Here is a 22,036-nt window from a genome sequence, read left to right as displayed (position 1 = left end):
TGAATTGATAAACTGCGTGCGCATCCTAACCCAAAAAGACGGAGTAAGTTAGACGATCGAACTAAACAGCCGGACGGAACAGCCGGACGGAGTAGCCGAACTAAACGACCCAATGAAATAATTGGACGATAGGGACGGTCGAAATAACCGAACGGAACGATTTAGCTGATACGAACGAAACAGACGAAACATACGAACGGTGCTCGAACGGTGAACGATCGCTTTCTAGACGCTAGACTACCGCTAACCGCACGCAAGCCGCACGCAGAACGAACTGAACCTAGGTGGATACTTGGGCGTAATTCTAACTGTACCATCTCGCTGTTACGAGAACGTTACACCTCCACAAAACAACCAAATATACCACTGTCTCCATTTTCTCTTTTTTTCTAGCTTTATCAGTGGTATACATGTATGTATAATCTCCATAATTCCACATATCGTCGAACGATTACTTTGATACTTGCATACAAGTATAACAAAACGTTTTTGTGAAAACGAATTGTGCCAAGCCTCCACAAACCAAAGGCATGTTGACCAACCTGGATTAGGCCGACACGACATGCTGACGGCGCCACTGGGTCCCGGCCAAGTCCCGTATGATACCGATCTCCAGACGACATAATGGCAACTGCAGTTCGGGACTTCATAGCGCAGTCTGTTTATTGATTGGTCAGACCTTCTTCACACAACGATGTTCCACATGATTTAAACACAACCATATGTGTGTCCTGTGATCTCGGAAACTATCACCATCCTTTCAAAACAGAAAATTCTATTCAACGAATTCATCCTTTTGGATTGGATTTTATATAACCTTTTGGGTCGTCACATTGTGGATTTTGTTTAGAACTTGAATAAATAAAACAATTTCAGTAATATCTAATTTAAATCATTTCAGGTCGATGACATGCATTCAATATATTTTCAAGAATGTATATTTAATTTACAACAAAAACTTTATAAGGATTCTTGGATTAAATGTTACAAAATTAAAGCAATCGTTTACTTTTTCCATTTTTTAAATTTTCAATCATACTTTTACGGTTCCTTCATGGTTACCTTAAATGGTATCAAAAACAACATTACACAGGACGGGAAACGGGTGGTTTTAATTACCTCAGAGGATTAGAGAGAGTTGATTTTTGCTTGTGTTTGCCGACCAACATTTCGTTATTAGAATCAGTTGGGTTTTTGTTTGTTAATTAATTCTTTGGTGTTAGTTTTCTGTTAAAATTAACGTTTGGCAATTAGCAAAATAGCTTAAAGTAACGTTAAAAAAAATTGAGATCTGTTTTCGCGCAAATTTCTAGAATATAACATTTGGTATTTCCCAGCCGGGTCCTGTTCTCACGAAAATACCGAAACTAAAACAATTCATACGTTCCTTCTCGGAAAATATGTATGTGTTGACGTACATTATATATGCGAGTGTTTACTAAACTGGCTCAGTGTGTGACAACATCAGAGCAGGTTATATCTATGCGCAGTCACATATGACACCAAAAGACATAACAGTCCGGGGCTGCACGACCCACATTGGTATTCTATAGGGAGCCAACAAAAAACCGTTAAATATCACATTGTTGTTGTTTCGTCAAAAAGCGTTGGCTCATCAGCAGTACGTGTTATAGTGACCATTCCCGACGTTGCTATATACTATAAACAATCCCACTAGGACATTTTCTGGCGGCTATCAGACGTGGCAAGGGCTTGCCCTAGAATTGCCGCTCCACACTTGAGCTAATATTCCATCAATTTGTCGAGCGTTTCTCCTATTTCCCATTGTAACTATACATGTACATCTATTAGCCTACGTTCCAAATTGACGAACGGCGTAATTAACAGAGACAAGGGAAATGACTTTGAATGCTCCTTCATGATGTAGGTGTCAAAAGCAGTACCGGCATGGCCACTTCCGATAATGACTACGTCAGCCATTGTATTTTGAGCCATCAGTATCACCAGGACGCCGCTGTCGTGGGCGACAGAGAATGAAACTGATTTTGAACGCCGACATATTTCAAAAAGTACATGTTCCGTTTATGCAAGACATTGCGTCAATCATACTTCAATATCTTTATATACTTTGAATACAGAATACAATATCCGGATTTAAATTTGTTCAGCCAATAAAAGAAAAATCTTTAGATGAATAATTTGTCATTCGCAAATCATTGTATAAAAAAACAGATTTCCAAAACCTTTTGACAAAGCATACATGTTGTACTAAATTCAATCAAAACTCCGATTTCAAAATGTATTTTCAATTACTTTGCAGTTGTAGAAGACCGATGGAAGCAGTGGTGGGGATATGACCTAATGGCAGGTAAGTTTCTGTAAGGTGTATCGCCTCGCATTAGCTAAATATTGTTCCCTGCAGGTAGGGCGTAAGCATTGAATCTGCTGCCCCCGTTGCATGATCGTAAGAGGCGACTAAATTTTGGATCTTATCCTTTCTCATCTTCCTAAACAACCTTCTTCCTAATGTCTCCCTTGACAATGCCTCACTTTTGGCCTTTAGTTGAACGTTCGCACCTGTGAGGAAAGCTTTGGGTTCTGTCCCCTGGCCGAAACATACCAGAGTTTGTAAAAATGGTAGTTTCTACTCCTGCTTAACGCTCAGAAATTTAGGAGTGGAACGATTGGTTCGCCCGTTGTCAGTATAATGTGACCGGGTGGGGTGTCCTGCTGGGTGTCTTTGGCCTTATGTGTCAGTGAGATAGCACTATACAGTCGGTATCAGTTCCGCGCTATCACAAGGAGACAAACTTGAACATATCGCAGCCTCCCAAAACACACGCATACACTACACGCATGCATCTTGCACACAAGGGAGGCCGTCCTTAAATGACCATAGCTGTTTACATCCTCGATATCCTTGTGTTACGCTCACTTTCGCTCTTTACACCCCTTGAATATGTCATAGCAAAATTGAATGCACGAACATAGATGTTTTGATTGGTCTTAGGTTAAAGAACACTGACCAATCGCTTGGCTGATACCTGTCATTTGAAAATCATAATGGAGAGACGCACAACTTTAAAGCCTGTCATGTTTTACCGTTACGTGACCGCGAGATTCTTTTGATGTACATCAAATGATCGAACTAGTCTTCTTGACTCATCTCATCGCACACTGAGCATTCAGTTTTGCTATGACATATCCCAGGGGTGTAGAGAGAGAAAATGAGCGTAACCCTTCGATATCGAGGATGAGCTATTGATAGGACGTTAAACAATCCTAAACAAACAGCTAAATATTGACTTTGATGAGACGTTTTATACTTCAATATAATGTTCTGGTGTAACGTTTGTCCGAATAGGGTTTGGTTTTCTTTTTATGATAACGCGTCCTTTTAATAACTCATGCCACTTTAGGATATGCCATGCCCCCGATTCCTCCACAATTCCGTGTCCTTCTAAGGCCATGTGATAGTAAAAGACCTACAACAGTAAAATGTTTGCTCTCTAGTTCGGTGAAACAGGATTTTTGAGGATCCATGTAAAACATGACACGATCTCCATAAAATGAAGGTGTCATTAAGCCGTGTTTAACATATAAAATGTCCGCATCTGGAAGGCAATCAGTTCTCATGTCGGTACATACAAAAGTCCTTAAAAATGGAAGTTGTTATTCCCTATTTGACGTTCAGCCTTTAGGTTAATGGCTACAACTTGTTCACCCTTTGTTAGTATAATGTGACCAGGCGGAATGCGGTGTGAGGTGTCTTTGGCATGGTATTTCAGTAAAATAACACTACAGAGTCAGCATCAGATCCGCGCTATCACCAGGAGGCAAATGCACCAACATACCCTACCTCCTGCACACATACATACATGCACAAATACACAACACACATTGACATATTTCCTTAAATGACCTTAGCTGTTGATACGACGTTACAATCTGTTTCAATTTAAGAAAAGTTGAAAATGACAACGAATATTGACATTATATCGCTTTTTCCCGTCGGTTTTCAGTACCAACCAGTTATAAATTGACTTACAAAACAATGGCGAATGTATTAGGCTCTCTGCATTGTATTACCAAATATTTTAACAAGGTGCTTCCTTTCCTCGAATTCTAGTTGTAAGTAGATAAGATGTTGGTGAGATTATTCATTTAGGAGGACCGGGGGATGCTCGACGGCATGCGCGTATGATCTGATGTGATTTATGTTAATAAAATGTACTACTACTATACCATACAGCATTTGATATAGCGCCCTATCTAGCTAACATAAGCCACTCTAAAGCGCTTTATAGTACATAGATATGCAATTTTATACAGTCAATACAATTAGCTTATATATTAATCAATACAATATTGAGGATTTCGCAGGAGCTGCCTTATCAGGCGCTAACTACTAGTCCTATGCCACCTGGCTATGTACATGTAGTTCAACAAAACAATTTTTTCGGGTTGACGTTGTCTTTTGCCCTTTTCGTTCGTTTGAGTTGACTATCTTGGCATGTTAAGGCCCTATTTACCTATTTTGTTTTATGGGCCGTTAAGAATCAAATAATAATAATATTACTCTTAAAATACCTAAATGCAATATATATTATCTGTATAAGGTAACCATGGTTACCAACAAAAGCATCCAGTCTATCACTGCGTTTCGTATTTAAATAGGTTGTTATTCCCTATATATTTTTATTATTGACACCAGAAGTCTGAACAAAGTCTAAAACGTATGTATTTTCAATTTAAGTTTTTGTGGGATTCCTTCCTTAAGCTAATTGTACCTAAAACTGCTATAGATAATAATCTCTTGTTAAATTGCCATTCAATATCAGCCTCGTTCTGACCAATGCTCTTATACGCATATAAATAATCACATTTACAAATCTGTTACAAAAGATATTTACTTACTATTTGCTGTCCATATTAAAACCAACAAAGGCCTCGATATCTAAAGTCAATTCAACATCAAATTAACTCTTTATTTCAACTTTGATTAATGTTGTTTCCCTATTTTCAATCCCCTAGTATACAAACAGGAATCGTTAGGGATTTAATTTTGAAAAATGAACAAAATCCAAGTTGTGTTATTAGATGTTCCGTTCCTAATTATTTTGTCAATTTGACGTTTGAAAATAAGGGCTTTGGTACAAAACGCAACACCGGACAATTTTGCGTTGAAACTACAAATTAGGCAAATGTCAAACGTCGATCTGAATCGGTAAAACCCTAGAATGGAATGAAATTAGTACCACAAGGGATTGACCAGTAATAAAACCCACATGCTTGTATTTTACTCCAGGAAATAGTTTTTCAGACGTGAGAGCAGCAACGCCTTGCAAAGCGGGTATTGCTTTTTAAACTTCGACAGGCTACGTAACTTGCGATACTTCGATATGTTAACAATGCTTACATGGTATTACCTTCAATTGAAGTGATGCTTGAATGTTATACCTACTTTAGACACTCGTTGCTGTCATTACATTCTGTCGTACACGAGCAACGGGCTGTATGTTCAGGAAGTAGAAGTGTACATGAATGTATGTTTGAAAATTGGGTCTTTTCATTTTAAGACTGTTTACTGATGATCGAGCAGCTTTAAAGTGTCATCACACAGAAATGTCATAACCTCAAGACAGATACTCGACACTTCATCATATCACATTATATTGATCAATCCGTCCCAACCTTTCAAAGATGCACGTCAAGCATTCATAGCACATACATAGCAGAAAGTACCTATTTTGAGAACAGGTGAAGGTTCGAGGAAAGAAAAGGCCTGCTATATCCCACTGCATGTGTATCGTGAAAAGCGAGTAATGTGGGGTCCCAGCATAATAGGGGTTTTTCTTCCGTGTGCCCTACGAATGGGACACAAATTATTATTAAGTTTCCTGTCGTCGTTCTTTTCTATGTACTTTCTTTCCTCGTGGTGTCTCATAGGCACCCGTTCTCATTTTTACATGGCTGTTTGCGATCGATCGTGGTATTGCCAAGCAAGGCGAAAGGGGAGCAAACAGAGAACAAATGAGCTGCAATTGGTTTCACATATTTATTTTGGAGATTTTCGTTTCCCCAAATGTACGTGCTTGTAACATCCTCACATTGTTAGCTGGACGTTCATGTAGGAAGACTGCTAACCGATATTGTCCATGGTTATTGCAACATCCATTCACTGATCATGCACTAAAAGGCCAAGGAATATCGATTACACTGTTAAAAGGATTTTATTGACCATTCCTGGTTTAAGGGGTAAATGTTAGTTGAACATAAAAGTTTTGTTAATTACGTGTCAATCAAATCAGTGGTTTCTTACTTCGACTACAATTTATTCTCCTACATCTACTTGTGGATTCAATGTCCTAGCAAAAATGTAGGTTAGACACAAACTACTTCCATCATATCCATAACGATCTCTTTCATGTCTCTTAAAGAAAATAATAAAGAAATCTTAAGTTGCAGTGGGTTCGGATATTAGATAATAAGTGACATAAACCAGGTCAAATGTAACTCCCCAAGTGAGCAACATACAGAATAAATGCGAGTCTAGCAGATATACAGGACAAGGTATGATGTTTGATCCTTCGTACATACTGTATAATAAATCACGTTCTCTGGTTCTTGCTTAACAAGTTATACGAAAAGTTTCGCCCAAATACAATTTTGCGATTGCTTAATCGTTAGCTTATGTCGGTTTAATCATTCACTTTGTCTGACAAACCTATATCAGAGGAATCCTTACAATTACGTAGACAGCATTAGTAGACAATAAACTTTACTTTTGAAAAAAATGGGTCGCAAAGTAAGATTCAGCTTTCTATTAACAGCTTTGATCAATTGAGGATGTTTTTCCATGTGTGTTATAAATGTGTGTATGCCGGAAGTTGTATGTTTTGTGTATTTGCCTCATTGCGCGTGCGTGTAACTGATGCCGACTTTGTAGTTCCACCAAGCACAGCATTTAACCCGGCCACACAATATCGATAGTGGGTTAACCAATTACCCGAAATACTGAACGTTTAGTAGGGAATAACAAATACCCTTTAACAAACAAATATCTTTGGTAGTTTCCATCCTCAGGCATGACCCCTTGCCTTTCCCATCTGGGTGAACGTTGCCGAAAGAAAGGAAACAAAACATGTTTCATAAGACAAATGGAGAAATATCAAGATTCCAAATTCTGCAATGGATGCAGCAGATTTAATTTGGTCGCTTTTGAAAATCGTCATTGTTAAATAAATTACACAAGCTAATATCTGCTCCGACCACTCCACTACAAGAAAGTATTAAAAATCAAAATGTTAACAACATTATCACACAAAACATTGCCATTCGTATTAACAGAGTTTAGTGTTCTACTACCTTATCTTGATTGGGATGTCGGAACAAGTGGAAATGAGAAAGTAGATAGGGTTGGTAAGGCAGCTTTTAGACTACATTATGAATATACAAAAGATATTAAACTGAATTATTCTGGTTTTTAACCTTCCATAAACAAAATTATCAAAATAAACTGAAAATAAATGGTCTGAAAAAATAATAAGTTTAACTTAATGATGGTCCAAGTATAACAAGAAGAGCAGCAGACCACAGAAAGGAAGTTTCCCTTTCGCGCCTGCGCATATGCCATACCAACGTCACACATAGTTAACTTTTACGTAACGGAGACCCACTTAGGTCATGCATGTGATCAGTCATTTACAGTCGAACATTTTATGATTAAATGCGCTGATTTCAAACAAATACGTGACAGATTCTATAATATACCTTTTATGAAAAGTTTATTTTATATAGTGTCTGGGCGACAAATTTAATTGACGTAATTACCAAAACTTTTATGTTCAACTAACATTTACCCCTTAAACCAGGAATGGTCAATAAAATCCTTTTAACAGTGTAATCGATATTCCTTGGCCTTTTAGTGCATGATCAGTGAATGGATGTTGCAATAACCATGGACAATATCGGTTAGCAGTCTACCTACAGGAACGTCCAGCTAACAATGTGAGGATGTTACAAGCACGTACATTTGGGGAAACGAAAATCTCCAAAATAAATATGTGAAACCAATCTATACCCAATTCATCTTGATGATGAAAAATAATAAGTTTTACATTCACTTCGTTTCCTATTTATGTATTTTTACGTTTTAACATCCTCGTTTCGTATTTCTAGTTTAATTTATTTTTGTGTGAAAGTGTATTTTTACACTTGTGTTTGGCACTGAATGTCTTGCATTGTCGATAGGCCGTAAAACAATACAAACACAAAACAATCGCCATTGTATATAACCGACACGACAAATGACACTCATTCCTACGCCTTCATTTTCAGATTTCTAGGGCATGGTTTTAATCTAATGACAGGCCCTGGTGCACATCGCGGCCGCTCGGTTACAAAATACTTAATGGCATGAAGAAAACAATATCGAGCAAAGACATGCTCAATAAAATATATACTTATACATTTTGTCTGGGCGACAACGATCACGTTGTATGCCAACGCCGGAATGGACACACGTGAAAGAATTATGGCTTCTGGTTATCGCAATGAGACCAGTGTGTGTAGCCCCAATATGGAGTCTTTTGCAAGGGTTTAAATTCATATCATAACAAAGCGGAGTCGTCCGGCCATCAATATAGCAATTTTTCGTGAAATATATAGGAACACAACGAACAGGCAAATGAACCAACATACCCTGCCTCTCATACACACATGCACAACGGCACGTCCTTAAATGATCATATCTGTTGATGGGATGTTAAACCCCGTACAACAAACCGGACAAACATGAATCATCACCCTGGACACCCGACGTGTTCTTTGATTATGCCCCATGCTGCACCAACAGCTGTTCCAAGCTGGATGGTCACCTCAATAAACCTAAATCAGAATGTTACTCATCATTCGAAACATCAACACACTTTCAATTAACAAAGTTGATAATTCCACATGAAATTAAAAAATGCTGTTCAAAGCTCGATGGTCACATCAATAAACCCAAAACATAATGTTACTCATCATACGACGCACTTTCAACAGACGAAGTGAATAAATCAACGTGAACATAAAAAAAACGCCTTTCAATCAAGATGTGATGTTGTATTAGGACTGTTTTATGACAGACTTGTACATTAACTACTGTACGTTACGTCAATGACATGAATTCCAACCCCATATTCTGCTTTGACCATCGTCAAATATAAGGCTTGGATTCCTAAATTGTCGTGATATTGCTAGTAAGGTTGCGTCATACCTCCTGCGTTAATCGCACAATGATAAAATGGTCATCTTATAAAAATGGATTTTGTCGCTTTAAACAAGATTGTGATTGATGCCATAAAAAATATCGAGAAAGTCTTCCATAAGAATTCCCTAGAAATATTTTTGTAAATATTCGCTATTTGTGAGAGGTGTATTTGAACATAACCCCATGAACATTGCTAACCTTAAATTCCCCATGGTTACCATTTTGGAAAAATTCAGATGCCACGTGTGTGCACTATATATCTATTCTTGCTGCTATTATACGACCTGATCAATAATCTGTCCGAATGCCATAAAATGATGTTAATTGTTATAAAACATACTCTAAAATATCAAATATTTTTAAAATGACTATAACGTAACTTCACGTCCCTCTGTTTTTGTTGATCTCCCGTCGCCGGAAATGTATTCTCTAAGGTAATGTTAATCTTTATGATTGCCTCGGCATCGGCTTAACTGTTTCTGTTAAAATCAGCTGCAGGTGATCTCATAAAGATAAAACTGGAAATTAAACTTTTTGAAATACGAATATATGCGTCCATTTTAAGGCTGTTCTCGACAATGAAGATCATAAACATCACCGAACAACTATGAAGTATTTCCCTCTAGCAATGGGTCGTGTATAGTAGTACATTTATAGGGAGAGAGTTTGCGATGACAGATTGAATTATTCAGAAAACGTTCTGTTTTAGTAGTGGTATCTTTCATCTGATATTCTGGTGTGGAGTGTCATTCATGCAGTATCTGACTTAAATTGAAATTGGGCTTGAACATATAGACTAATTTATATATGTTCTTCTTATACAGAGAATTTATTTTTCCCAACGGTCATCAAGTCCTCTAAGAATGGTTGGAATCAATTACTGTATATTTCGTTTTACAAAGTTAGTAATAGCTACGGTTACATGGGGACAGGTGTCTAGGGAGACACCGTCGTAAAAAGAGAGCAATTTATAAAGATTTTTTTTCTCTCTCGTCTTGTTTTGCAGCGGTTCCACAGAACACCTTCGATCAGAATAACGTGGTCTGATTGATTTCATGCTATCGTGTCAATGATATTAAACTAATGTTACATAGATTCTTCAAGGGACCATATAATTTGTGAATAATGTATTCAGATGACTGCATCTGTTGCGAGTACGAAAACCCTAAACAAACCCAAGTGATATTTTTGGCTAGGTGATGTGTCATAGGAATTTGCTACCATCTGTTGTCAGATGATTGACATGTCGTGTTTATTATCACACATATTTTCTAACTGCAATTTTGAAGATCAAATCACCTTCATGCATATCATTATTTTACACCGTAAAAATCAATCACTTTTTATGTGTGTAATGTTGAAGTATGTTTAATAGTAATTAGCATGTTAAGCTCAGAGATGCCACTTATAAGCGATATATATAAGTTATTAACGATTACATCTCTGACGGAACAAGGCGTGGTTCATCTGAATGCCGTTATTACTAAATTGCATGTGTCAATTTCAAAGATAACTTTGAGCGACGTCCATGTCAAGAACGCTGAAAGGCACTTTAGAAGAAACAGTGAATTCTATTAAGTTATTTGACAGCTGTAATAGAAGTCGGTGCGTACATGTCGTTTTGCATCTCTAAAAAGTGTTAAAAGGGAATATTTATTTTCATTCGTAGTAGTTGTGACTTTGTATCTTAGCTTAGTTATCAATGCTGATGTTGTTTAGCTTTATAAGATATTTTAGGTAATACGTTTTGACTAATTTAGAGTTACAATGTATACAATCGTAAAGCATTTTCAGAATGTCCAGTGACTATCAATAAATAATCAATTGATAACTCGATGACCATGACTTGAATTTCCATTCCGAAAATAGAACTTCCGGTGCAGCGCTTAACACTGCGCTGGTTTTCGTTCTTATCCTGATAGGATCATTTTCTACAGTGTGCAAATCCTTCGATCCATCAATATTTTTGCTAATTTGCGCACCCATGTTGGCCTTGAACATTGTATGGAATAAATACCTATACACACAAAGAAACCCCGCAATCTATTTTTTGGTGAAACATGAGCGATATTTGATTGAGATGAAGGCACTTGCTACCTATAATTTACTGCATTCAAAGCAACAAATACGTCTTGTTTACTCAATGGGACATTGAATTTCGTTCAATCATTAGAAAATTGAACCGAAGCAGAATTGACATTTTATACAGCATGTTTTAATCATCGTCGGAAAAATATTTTCATTTTCGAAATTTTCCCATTAATGGTATTTCTATCTTCTTTGGCGTTTGATTTGTTTTGTAATTAAGGCACATTGACCTATATTTGTAGTCAGAAATACCATTTGCTGCCGTCATTAAGCATGCACAATGGAATTTAATGATTCAAATCGAATAAGGATGCCAAGGTTACTCTGAGATCATTAACAGATGGGAATGGATTTTTTTCATCTTCCTTTTCCATCTTCTGCTACTGTATTTGATTAGAATGAAATGATTGCAAGACGTCGCTTTTCAATCAATTAAAGCTGATATATGTTGCTCGAGACGATCGTGATGTTTACACCGGAAGTTACACTAGCTGACAACACTAATTGCAATCAGCCAATGCGCATGTACAAGCACGTCTTGTTGACCATAATCCATGGAAATGAAATGTTTGTTTGCTTTATACACTCAACGATCTCCAGGCGGATGAAGTGCATTGCTGTATGGGAATAAAATATAACAGGTTAATGATATGATATAATGTAATAAATAATCAAATCTGCCAAGAAATTCGGGCGGACGAAATGCATTACTGCCTAGGAATAGCATTACTGCCTAGGAATACTCCCTGCAGGTAGGGCGTAATAATTGTACCTGCTGCCCCAATTGCATGATCGGAAAAGGCGACTAAATTCGGGATCTGATCTTTTCTCTTCTTTCTAAACAACTTTCTTCTTCCTAATGTCTCCCTTGACAATGCCTCAATTTTGGCGTTTAGTTGAGCGTTCGCCCCTGTGGGGAAGGCTTTGGGTTCTGTTCCCTGGCCAAGACATACCAGAGTCTGTAAAAATGGTAGTTTCTACTCCTGCTTAACGCTCAGCAATTTAGGACTGGGACGACTGGTTTGCCCGTTGTCCGTATAATGTGACCGGGTGGGGTGTCCTGCTGGGTGTTTTCGGCAGTAGGCCGTCCTTAAATGACCATAGCTGTTGATAGGACGTTAAACAATACTAAATTAAACCAAGTCAGCCTAGGAATAAAATAGTACAGGTTTATCAGATAATGTAATAAATAATCACAAATTTGCCATGAAATTAAAAACGAAATAATTCAAAATTCCATTTGAAGAAACGAATCAGCTACATAAAGGTGTATTGAAGCAAATGAGCGGGTATAATAAGTTTTTTTCATAATCGTTGTTTATTGCGTCATTTAATAATAAATTGATAAATAATATAATGTTTACACGTACATATATGTAATGCTACCGGTGTATTCGCTTAGTAACTACGTTTAATATGTTTTGTTTTTTAAGAAATTAAAGAAGGATTTTTGAAAGGAGGGACTATTGTAGCTTCGGACAGACATGTTGTATACCACTGCATGTAAAAAACGCGACTGATGTGGCCCCAAAAACCAACTGTAGAATCGGGTTGTTTTTCACGGTGTCCCCTTCATTGCAATGTTTTTAACTTTCGCACCAACATAGCCTTGGCTATGTCTCCACGAATAGACTGACACGTGTTGGAATGTATATCTGATTAAATGTTTTAGTTAACAAAAAATCCCACAGACATTTACATGATTTACATTTAATGAGGTCCATGTTTGGCTTCCAATTAGCGTAGGTGTCCTCGTTGGCTGACGATTATTTTCTATGTTTCCGAGTAAGTTCTTTTTGCAATTTACAGGGTCCCGGTAAAAATAGCATCAGACGACGTGATATATTGGTACAAAAACAATCCAGTAAAACCTTCCTTCTGTGTCAGCAACTTTTCAAATTACACAAAGACTTCACGTTCAATTACAAAAAATGTAGACTATTTCGGAACGTTCGGAAATTGCATTCTTTAAACGCAAGGTGAATTCTTGTAGACCCGCATATAGAACGGCAATTATACCATAGTACAAGATTTAATAAAGAAAGGCATGGCGTATGGTCACCATGTCCGAGGCAATAGTCCTTCTTCAGCAGCATCAGTACAGGTTTCATTTAAACGCGATCAACCCGCAGCATCAATGTTACGCGATACCCTCTAATAAATAAATAGGAACTAATCTGTTGAAGGGCGATACCCATTGTAATACAAATATGTACTCTTATTAAGCATTGCACTGTATTCCGGTTCCAAAATTAAAAACCATTTGTACGCTTGAGCATCACAATACCCGTTCGTTAGTCATCTCGAAAATGGACGTCATTTATAAGAATGATCATTATCTGTGTATTAATACGAGGCACAGACTATTTACATAGCATAGACCTCCGCGTCCGAAAAGCCGAGACAAGTCGCTACTTCAAGCAATCGTTTACTGCTGCGCACTCCGATTCTACACACGGTCGGTAATTAATTGGACCCAAATTTGCCCTCAGACTAATCCACCGTGTTTATGTGCCGTGAATGTAAATATACATAACGAGGGCTAGAGATTGACTCGGGGCCACTATGACGAGAAAAACGACTGGGGCTTATAAAAATATGAAGCAATTTTAAGACTTCTCCTGACTAGAAGTGCATTTTTCTTAGCTGTCCTGTTGGTATTGTTAGCTTCTTGGCGGCGTGTCTTACTTTTGTAAAGCATCACCGTCGACAAAGGGTCTGTAGAGCGCGGGAGGTTATCATATATAATGACAGAAATAGGTCGGAGTGCGTATGAATACAGAAGTAAGGTTATTGCCATCCTTCAAGAAAATGGATATTAATCTCCATGCCTGCAATGTTTTATTATTTTGATAATTGCGCTCTTTGATTAACTGCCGTTTTATACGCGTTGCTTGTCACTCAATTGTTTCTTGATGACGTGGTACATGTATTCACAATGATCTCGTAAACAACACCCGCGACCTGTTTTCCCAGCGTACATCCTTCATGAACAGGTAAACTTGTCAAATAATACAGTCACAGGCAAGTAATAATATTAAGAGAGCGTTTCTCCTTACATATGAATTGGTCGTATAATGTAATTGAAAGTGTTCCTCTTGCAACATTAAAATCCTTGAAACCTTCCATTGTCATGGAATCTATTTTCACGGAGTTTTTTGATGATTTGAAATCGTGTAGTGAACGACACATTGCTAAAATATATCTGAATATCTAATTGTACTTTTTAATTATAATCGACTCCGAAACTTTTCATCGATGCATAATGAATAAACGCAAAATGACATTGAAACCTGACTTTACCAAACCTGAATTAAAAGAAACCTTGATAGTATATCTGAAATGAATATTTTCGTTCATTGTCTTCAACGATACAATGTCGCTTTACCAACAAATACATGTCATATCAATGTAGTGGCACCTTAACGTATCCTTGGCGTAGCTCAATCACCTTCGACATAGTCCGTATTAAACCTTTGCTGTGCAAAGAACTTCGATTTTTATTTGCAAAGAAGACGATCGATAAAATGTTGAATGAACTTTCAAATTGTTTACATAGAAGAAACTTCGACAAAGTACAAAGCATTACGCGAGACCTTCTGACAAATAATCTTGTATCGTAGACACATATTAACAATCGTGACCAAAAGATAAAACGTTTATAATCCTTTTTAAGGTATGCGCCAGGGCAGGATTTAGCCATGGTCGTGTCAGGATTTTGTTTGTTTGTTTTTTCACGTCCTCGCAACAGCCAGGGTCATATACGGACAGGTGCCTAGGAAAATACCGCCTGAAACAGAAAACAAATAGAAAAGAAAGAAGACAGGTAAGATAGGAAACAGTAAACATTTCCAGTGTTTGTTGCGATTTCGCTCACGTCTCAATTTTGGTCTAGTACATGTCGTCTTCGTAGAAGAAGGAAAGGGGGTGCATAAAAGCCATTTATCATATAAAATGAAAAGTGTACGGGTATAATTCCAAGTAACAATGAATATAGCGTGTAACATATGAACCGTGCCCCGTGTAGACAAACAACAGATTTCTGCTATTAACTCTGCCGAATGGAATTTCGCCTAGGCTTTATATCTGAAGAATCGAGTTCAACTTCTAGTATATCTATTTTTAAAATGGAACACAGAAAAACAAACAATGGTATTTACAAATATTCGTCGTTCTCCGTGAACGAAGATTATAGATAATTTGTCAAGGTATTATGCCGCATGATCATTACATTTTCTGTGACGAATATGTAAGAATACCTATAAAGAGAGAGAGGCATGTGGCATTTAATCAATCATCTGTTTATACAGATATACGGGCTTAATCTTGTAGTACGCCTACATCGTTCTACAGACTATGTTATCAAATTAATTAGCAAAATAAACGATAGAGAAGAGGGCGGTTGTATCTCAGGAGTTTCCTTGTAAAGATCTGCTGTGAGCTGACGGCATTCTCAGATTTCCTAACGCCTTATATATCATCTCATTTAGTCAATTAACGCTACCAAATTCCAGTTTCGGAGCAATGCAATGTGCGCACTGCATACCTTACATCTCTATACTATATTATATTGCCGTGTGCAAAAACGAATCGAAACCAATCACAAATCCGCCAACGTATTATTCCCTACGACTGGCGTCAGGAGTAATAATTTTTGATTATAAAATAAACAAAAGTGCAATCTCCAAGTTACTATATATTAATTTTCCATTCTGTTATTGACAAGTAGGAATTTATTAAAAGTTTAAAACTGAGTTTGTTTAATTAATATACTGTTGCCCCTGTTGAAAAACGTACAAAGGTGGTTGTGTATGACTCTCTGTTGTAAATAAAATATATCATTAAACACGACAGTGCTTTCTCAAGAAATCAATACAAAGTCCCAGGCGAGCTACACAAATCTGTTCTCAAGGTGTATTGCAGTTTCAGACACTACCGTTTTATTTGTCTTCAGATAGTACTAACTTTAAACCTTCAAAAATGTATGATGTATTTTAGCATTTATGGTTAGTAAATCCTCTTTAATTTGTTTATATATTCAATAAATGTTTCCGTTCTAATATATGTGCCCCCATCTATATAGAATTTGATTCTTACAATGCATTTAACGTGCTGTTAAACTCCGGGTCTCAAATTAAATTGCGAGCGCTGACACACGCCTTTAATAAGAATCAAAGCGTCCGATTGATTCCAAATGTTTAGGAGATCACAGTATTGTGCGCTAATTATACAGGAGAGCGCGGTCGATGTATTGAGGAGAAAACGAGCGTTGAGAACATGTCACACATGTCAATGGGTTTCCATTCACACGTGCCTGACCCTTGCGATGTTTGACTTTGTCCCGCTGAAATAATTTAAATGTTGGACGTTATGCGTGCCCGTGTAGAAAACACATCAGTAATATTGGAGTGTATGATACAAGATGTTTGAATTGAACACGTGAATACTTTTTTGTAACACAGGACTCGGTTATTTGATGTTTTATTTTCCAAAAACAATAGTATTTTTTTTATGATTGGAATGCGAACATTTGAATTTCATGACACGTGCGTTTTTTTTCATCTTTATTAATTCTGAAAATATCGTTGATCCTTATTTTACCCTTATGTAGTTTGATATAAGTAGATTCAAAGAACGTCGTACTTAATACATATATATAGCTACTGAATAGCGGAGAGTTGTCTATTTAAGAGAAAACATTTTGCAGTTAAAAGGAAAGACTAGGTATGATGTATCACCTTGCATGGTGTCGTACAAGGCGAATTATACCCCTGACTGCTGTATTAGGGATTTATTTCTTTGTCTTCTACGAACAACATAGAAACAAAATTGATCTACTGTATTCAAACACTTGGGATTTCTATTTCTTTTTCTTTCCTCTCTACTCTCTCCTTCGGCGACTTCTCCAATCTAGTCACCCATCTTTATATGAACTTAAATTTGACGACAACGTTTATCCATAGAGAGGAAAGCATGGTATCGAAACTACAAGTTTCATTTATTCGGCGGAAATGTGTGCATACGTAACATTCACATTACAAGTACATATTGTACATGTATTTAATCTTGATTTCGCACAACCTGGCTGCAACGAATATATATGTACTACATTTTGATTGACTATAAATAGTTAAGATATGTTTTAATCCAGATTCGCATCAAACTAACCCAACCCGAAACCCGACAAAACCTACAACAAATTCGTTTACTTTTGATGTTTTTTTTGCATCTTTCAAACATTTCGTCCTTTTAGTTTACGCTAGACGTATTTGTTTTTGTGAACGTTTGCTTAATGTTTTTTTGTCCTAAATGACTTTAATTATCTTTGGGTTGTAAAACAATACAAAAACAAACAAACAAAACGTAGTTGAAATTCAGATAACGAAGCATTCTTTGATACTCACTTCCATGGACAAGACCGACGCCAGTTTGTCACATTCACAATACACATTACATGTGAGGCTATCGGATATACAGCGAGGCAAGAAAGTGCTCCGCCGAGACCTTCCTGTCATGCTCGGTGTGAAATAATGCCATTTTCAGTTAGCGGTATTGAAGTCGTGCTACAAGGTAACTGTCTGCAAGGATAAGATATATCCCTTCCATAGCTAGCATGGTTGCGTTTACTTGTATAAAATAAATGTACCGATAGACTTATGTACATAAACAGTTTTGCTTACATCTTGTAAACATATTCAATACTTTGAAAACTTAAACACATACGAATTGCAAATGTGTCAACATGTTTTTAAGTATATTGATAATATCCCCCCTTGTTGGGTAAAATAGAAATTATGAACGGTTGATTTCCTATCACCATTTATGCTATACTTCGTCATCGTCGATTAATCCTTGCCCTAAGTCATTTTAACGCTTGTAAGATTTGGTTTGGTTTGATATTGTTTAATTACCTATTAACAGCTAAGCCCATGTGTGTTGTGTAAACGTGCATGTATGTATGTGTGCTAGAGACGGGGTATGTTGGTGACGCTCGTAAGAAGATCGCGCTTTATTGCATAGTCCATATTCGGTATAGGTCATCCTTTGTCAACTATTTCATCAGTATATGCCTTAAGTGCTGGTTATCCCTGGTCAAAATGCCAAACAGTAATACATAAATATTTGGTCTAACTAATATAAACGTCTGTCGAAATATTGTGTTGTCAAATGTTTTTTATAAACAAGTCTAGCTAAACAAGATGTCTGTTCGGCAAAGAAAAGGACGATATTTTACTTTAACGTAACGACAGTCACGCATCAACTTCGCTTGTCAAATGTCGTCGTCGTTTAGTCTCGGTTTGGCAGAAGCTGCGTTGCTTCGAATCACAAGGGTCTACCTGGACAAGAACGGAAATGTATTATGTTCCTTATTTTTTTAACGATTTTCATCGATGGTGCTACAGGTTCTTGCACCAACAATAGTCCGTGAAAAATTGTAGACTGATTAGATTAGAAATAATTGATAAGAAAATGCTGTGATAGTATCTGTCAATATTTATTAAACAATAGGCAACGACATAGTCATGCCGAACTCCGCCGTGCTTTCCTCTGTCCATCTCCGTCCACAATGCACAATAACTATCAGGGAAGGATCAAGGATTTCACGTTATGACCACCAACCCCATGTCAATTTCTTTGGAAATACTCAGAAGCTGTATAAACAATATTGCCCTATTTAATTCATTTTTTTAGAAAGGGCGCCCCTGTTTGGATCTGCGTATGATAACTCAAAGTCCCGTCTTCCCTGTTGCCGAGTAATCATTTCACTTCTTATCCTAATGATTCAAAATTTGGACATGACTGTCTAGATGTCATTGCACTATTTCCTTTCTTGTAAGGTCCCGAAACATGGTGTCGGAGCCCTAAAGGATTACAGTACTACTGCCAAAAACTTGAGCTACGTGTTGGAAACTGTTTTTTCCGGCATGACAAAAGCTATGTTAAATCATTTCTGGAAATATAAACTATACATTGCAGGACTTTTATGAGAATAAAAATGAACTAAACAATATGTAAATCAACAAACAGTATTCTGAGTGTACAAATGCAGCGGTGCCAAACCGGGATTCGAACTCGGAACTTCAGGTTGGTATACAGTCGCCCCTAACCGATCGAACTGTCTGATAAACCGAAGTATCCTAGCCTACAGTTATTCCGAAACGGAAGCTAACAGGAGGTTACAGTATATAGGGAAAACTACAGATTGGTGGGACAGATATCTTTTAAGACCAGAAATATTGACCCGACTGGGTGGTATTATCTCTACACTTTCTTCGTTCTTTACAGGTCCGGAGATGTGGGGCCGGACTGGTCCCTATAAGATGTGTAGCAATGGTAAACAACAGTCCCCGATAGACATCCACCCAGATATGTTACTGTTTGACCCGAACCTCAAACATGTCAAGGTGGAGACGGTACCGGTAAGTTGAAGTATGAGAGGACTCACCACAAACGTTTAAAGGCAGCACTTTTATTCCATTTAATAATCAATTCAGTATTGATCCTATCAATATGATCAATCACAATCTTTTGTTAAAAATACTGTCTTCTTTAGACGTACCATAGCAAAGAAGATAATGAAACTCATTTTAGATATATGTCGTCTGGATCAATTCTGTTTCAAATTAAATTTTTAATATTCGAGGGGATTTTTTTAAAAAGATTCAAACGCCATTAAAAGGATTTTTCGAGATATTACTTTTTCTTAGGTAAAAACAACTAACACTGAGTCATCAAACGTACAATTGAAGAGATATAAAAATAAATGTTATTATAATTATACCATGGGACGAAATGTATATGCATTATTCGATGTCTACATCGTATAACTTAATAATATAACCGTCTGATTTTCAGGTCAATGGAAAACTCACAAACACCGGAAATGACATCACGTTAGTTCTGGACCCTGACTTTATCAACCACGTAAACGTCAGTCAAGGACCCCTGTCATATGTGTACCATGTAACGGCGTTAAAGTTTCATTACAGCAAAGTGGACATCAATGGATCGGAGCATCGAATAGCAGGACGCTCCTTCCCAGCAGAGGTAAGGGTTTTGTTACAATCGAAAAAATTAGTAAAATGGTAATAATTATTTCTTCCAACCTTAACAGAATTGACTTTCGTTTCCGCAGTTGGTAATTTTGGCGAGGAATGCAATAGGTTATGTCCCCAGGCCAAGACATGCCATGTCCTTATAAATGGTAGTTGTTTACCCTGTTTAACGTTCAGCATTACGGCAACAACTGGTTTACACGTTGTCAGCATAATGTGACCGGATGGAATACTGTGCTAAGTGATTTCAGCATGAAATTCAGTGAGACCTCTATCGTCGTTTTGTTTGTGCATTATATTGATGGTAGAATGTGTTTATACATAGGAATAAAATTGTGCCTTGTTATAGAGTGTTCAAGTGACATGAATTCTAAAATGCATTTGGAAATTGTGGGAAATATCCATTCTATGAGCAGAAAAAATACATAAGCTTTTCTAAGTATATCTGTCGCAATGGTACAATTAACCTTTTTCTGTCGCTGCTTGCAACGACTTTAATATCTCTTCGAAAGTATTAGCTATTGTCTAAAGGAAACTATTAATGACCGATAAATGTTTTACTTCAGACTTTCAAGGACTGTTCACACTCAAAATAGCATGAACGTCTGAATCATACACTAAAAACCCAAACATGGTTGATCATTGCTTTGGATGTTCATGAAAACTTTCGTCGCTGACCTTATACATTGTAAGTGTCGTATTCATAGATACCGGAGGGAAACAATATCAGTACAGCAACCAGTCTTGGATCAAATAAATATTTGCTATATGTCGCGGGATAAGTACGTTTCGAAATGAATAAGAATGGTATTGCTGTCTTTTGTTATTTCGTTACATAAGATGTTTTTTCTCAGGAGAGTTTATTTAGTAAGTGCTGGCGTCAAGTTGTTACGTTTACTAGTAAATGAAGAAAGCAAGGTTGATTCCATAGAGGAACATTTGGCGCTGTTTTTAGACATAAATCAGAGAGAACAAAGTACCGGTCAAGACTAAAACCTCTAACCTGATACCCCGTAGTGTGTAAGGACGTCATTGTACTCCATGGGGGTATCTCATCTTGAATACTATTCCGACGATCTATGATTTAGTTTCGAGATTATGTGAGCGAAATTGTTATGCAAAACCAGTAAATAAAACAATGTCGACAGAAGTGGAACAGTTATTTTTCGTATTATTAGGAAAATTGCCTCAAAAAGTCAAAATTGCATATTATGCTGGGCTCCCGGAATTTTGGAATACCATGTAATGAAAAGGCAGATCGGACCGCAAACGGCTTTATTGCTACTAGCAGTTGATTATGAAAGTTATTTTACAGATCAGTTTTGTAAGGTTAAAATTGCAATTTCGTTTGGTTAAATGTCACTTCTTTTAACATGTCTAATCGAACTTCCATCGGCCCTTATGCCTTCTACTGTTGATAGACCCTCATAAACCTCTCATTATGCCTTCATACAATTTAGTTTATCAAAAAAAGTTCTGACCTTGACCATACCACTCACTCCCGTCACAGAATATCACTGCTTAACGTTCAGCATTCAGGGGAATGATAACAACTGGTTCACCCGTTGTCAGTATAATGTGTCTGGGCGGAACAATGTGCTTGGTGCCTTCGGCATTTCAGTGCGATAGCACTATAAAGTCGGCATCAGATCCGCGCTATCACGTGAAGGCAACC

At 37.2% G+C, this 22,036-nt stretch overlaps 1 protein-coding gene across 1 annotated transcript in view; it reads left to right on the top strand.

Moving 5' to 3' along the window:
- The window catches only part of LOC110466709 (putative carbonic anhydrase-like protein 1), a 98,330-nt gene that overhangs the window by 43,848 nt on the left and 32,446 nt on the right, over nt 1-22,036 (top strand). Inside the window, exons 2-4 of the mRNA XM_021523414.1 lie at nt 2,282-2,329; nt 19,592-19,725; nt 20,162-20,353. Coding sequence (XP_021379089.1) covers nt 2,282-2,329; nt 19,592-19,725; nt 20,162-20,353 — 374 coding nt within the window. The remainder of the gene's footprint in view (nt 1-2,281; nt 2,330-19,591; nt 19,726-20,161; nt 20,354-22,036) is intronic.

The sequence above is a fragment of the Mizuhopecten yessoensis genome, unplaced genomic scaffold (genome assembly GCF_002113885.1).
Source record: "Mizuhopecten yessoensis strain PY_sf001 unplaced genomic scaffold, ASM211388v2 scaffold11143, whole genome shotgun sequence".
In the NCBI taxonomy this organism is placed as follows: domain Eukaryota; kingdom Metazoa; phylum Mollusca; class Bivalvia; order Pectinida; family Pectinidae; genus Mizuhopecten; species Mizuhopecten yessoensis.
Note: the sequence above shows the minus strand (reverse complement) of the source record. Positions and strands in the feature narration are given on the sequence as shown.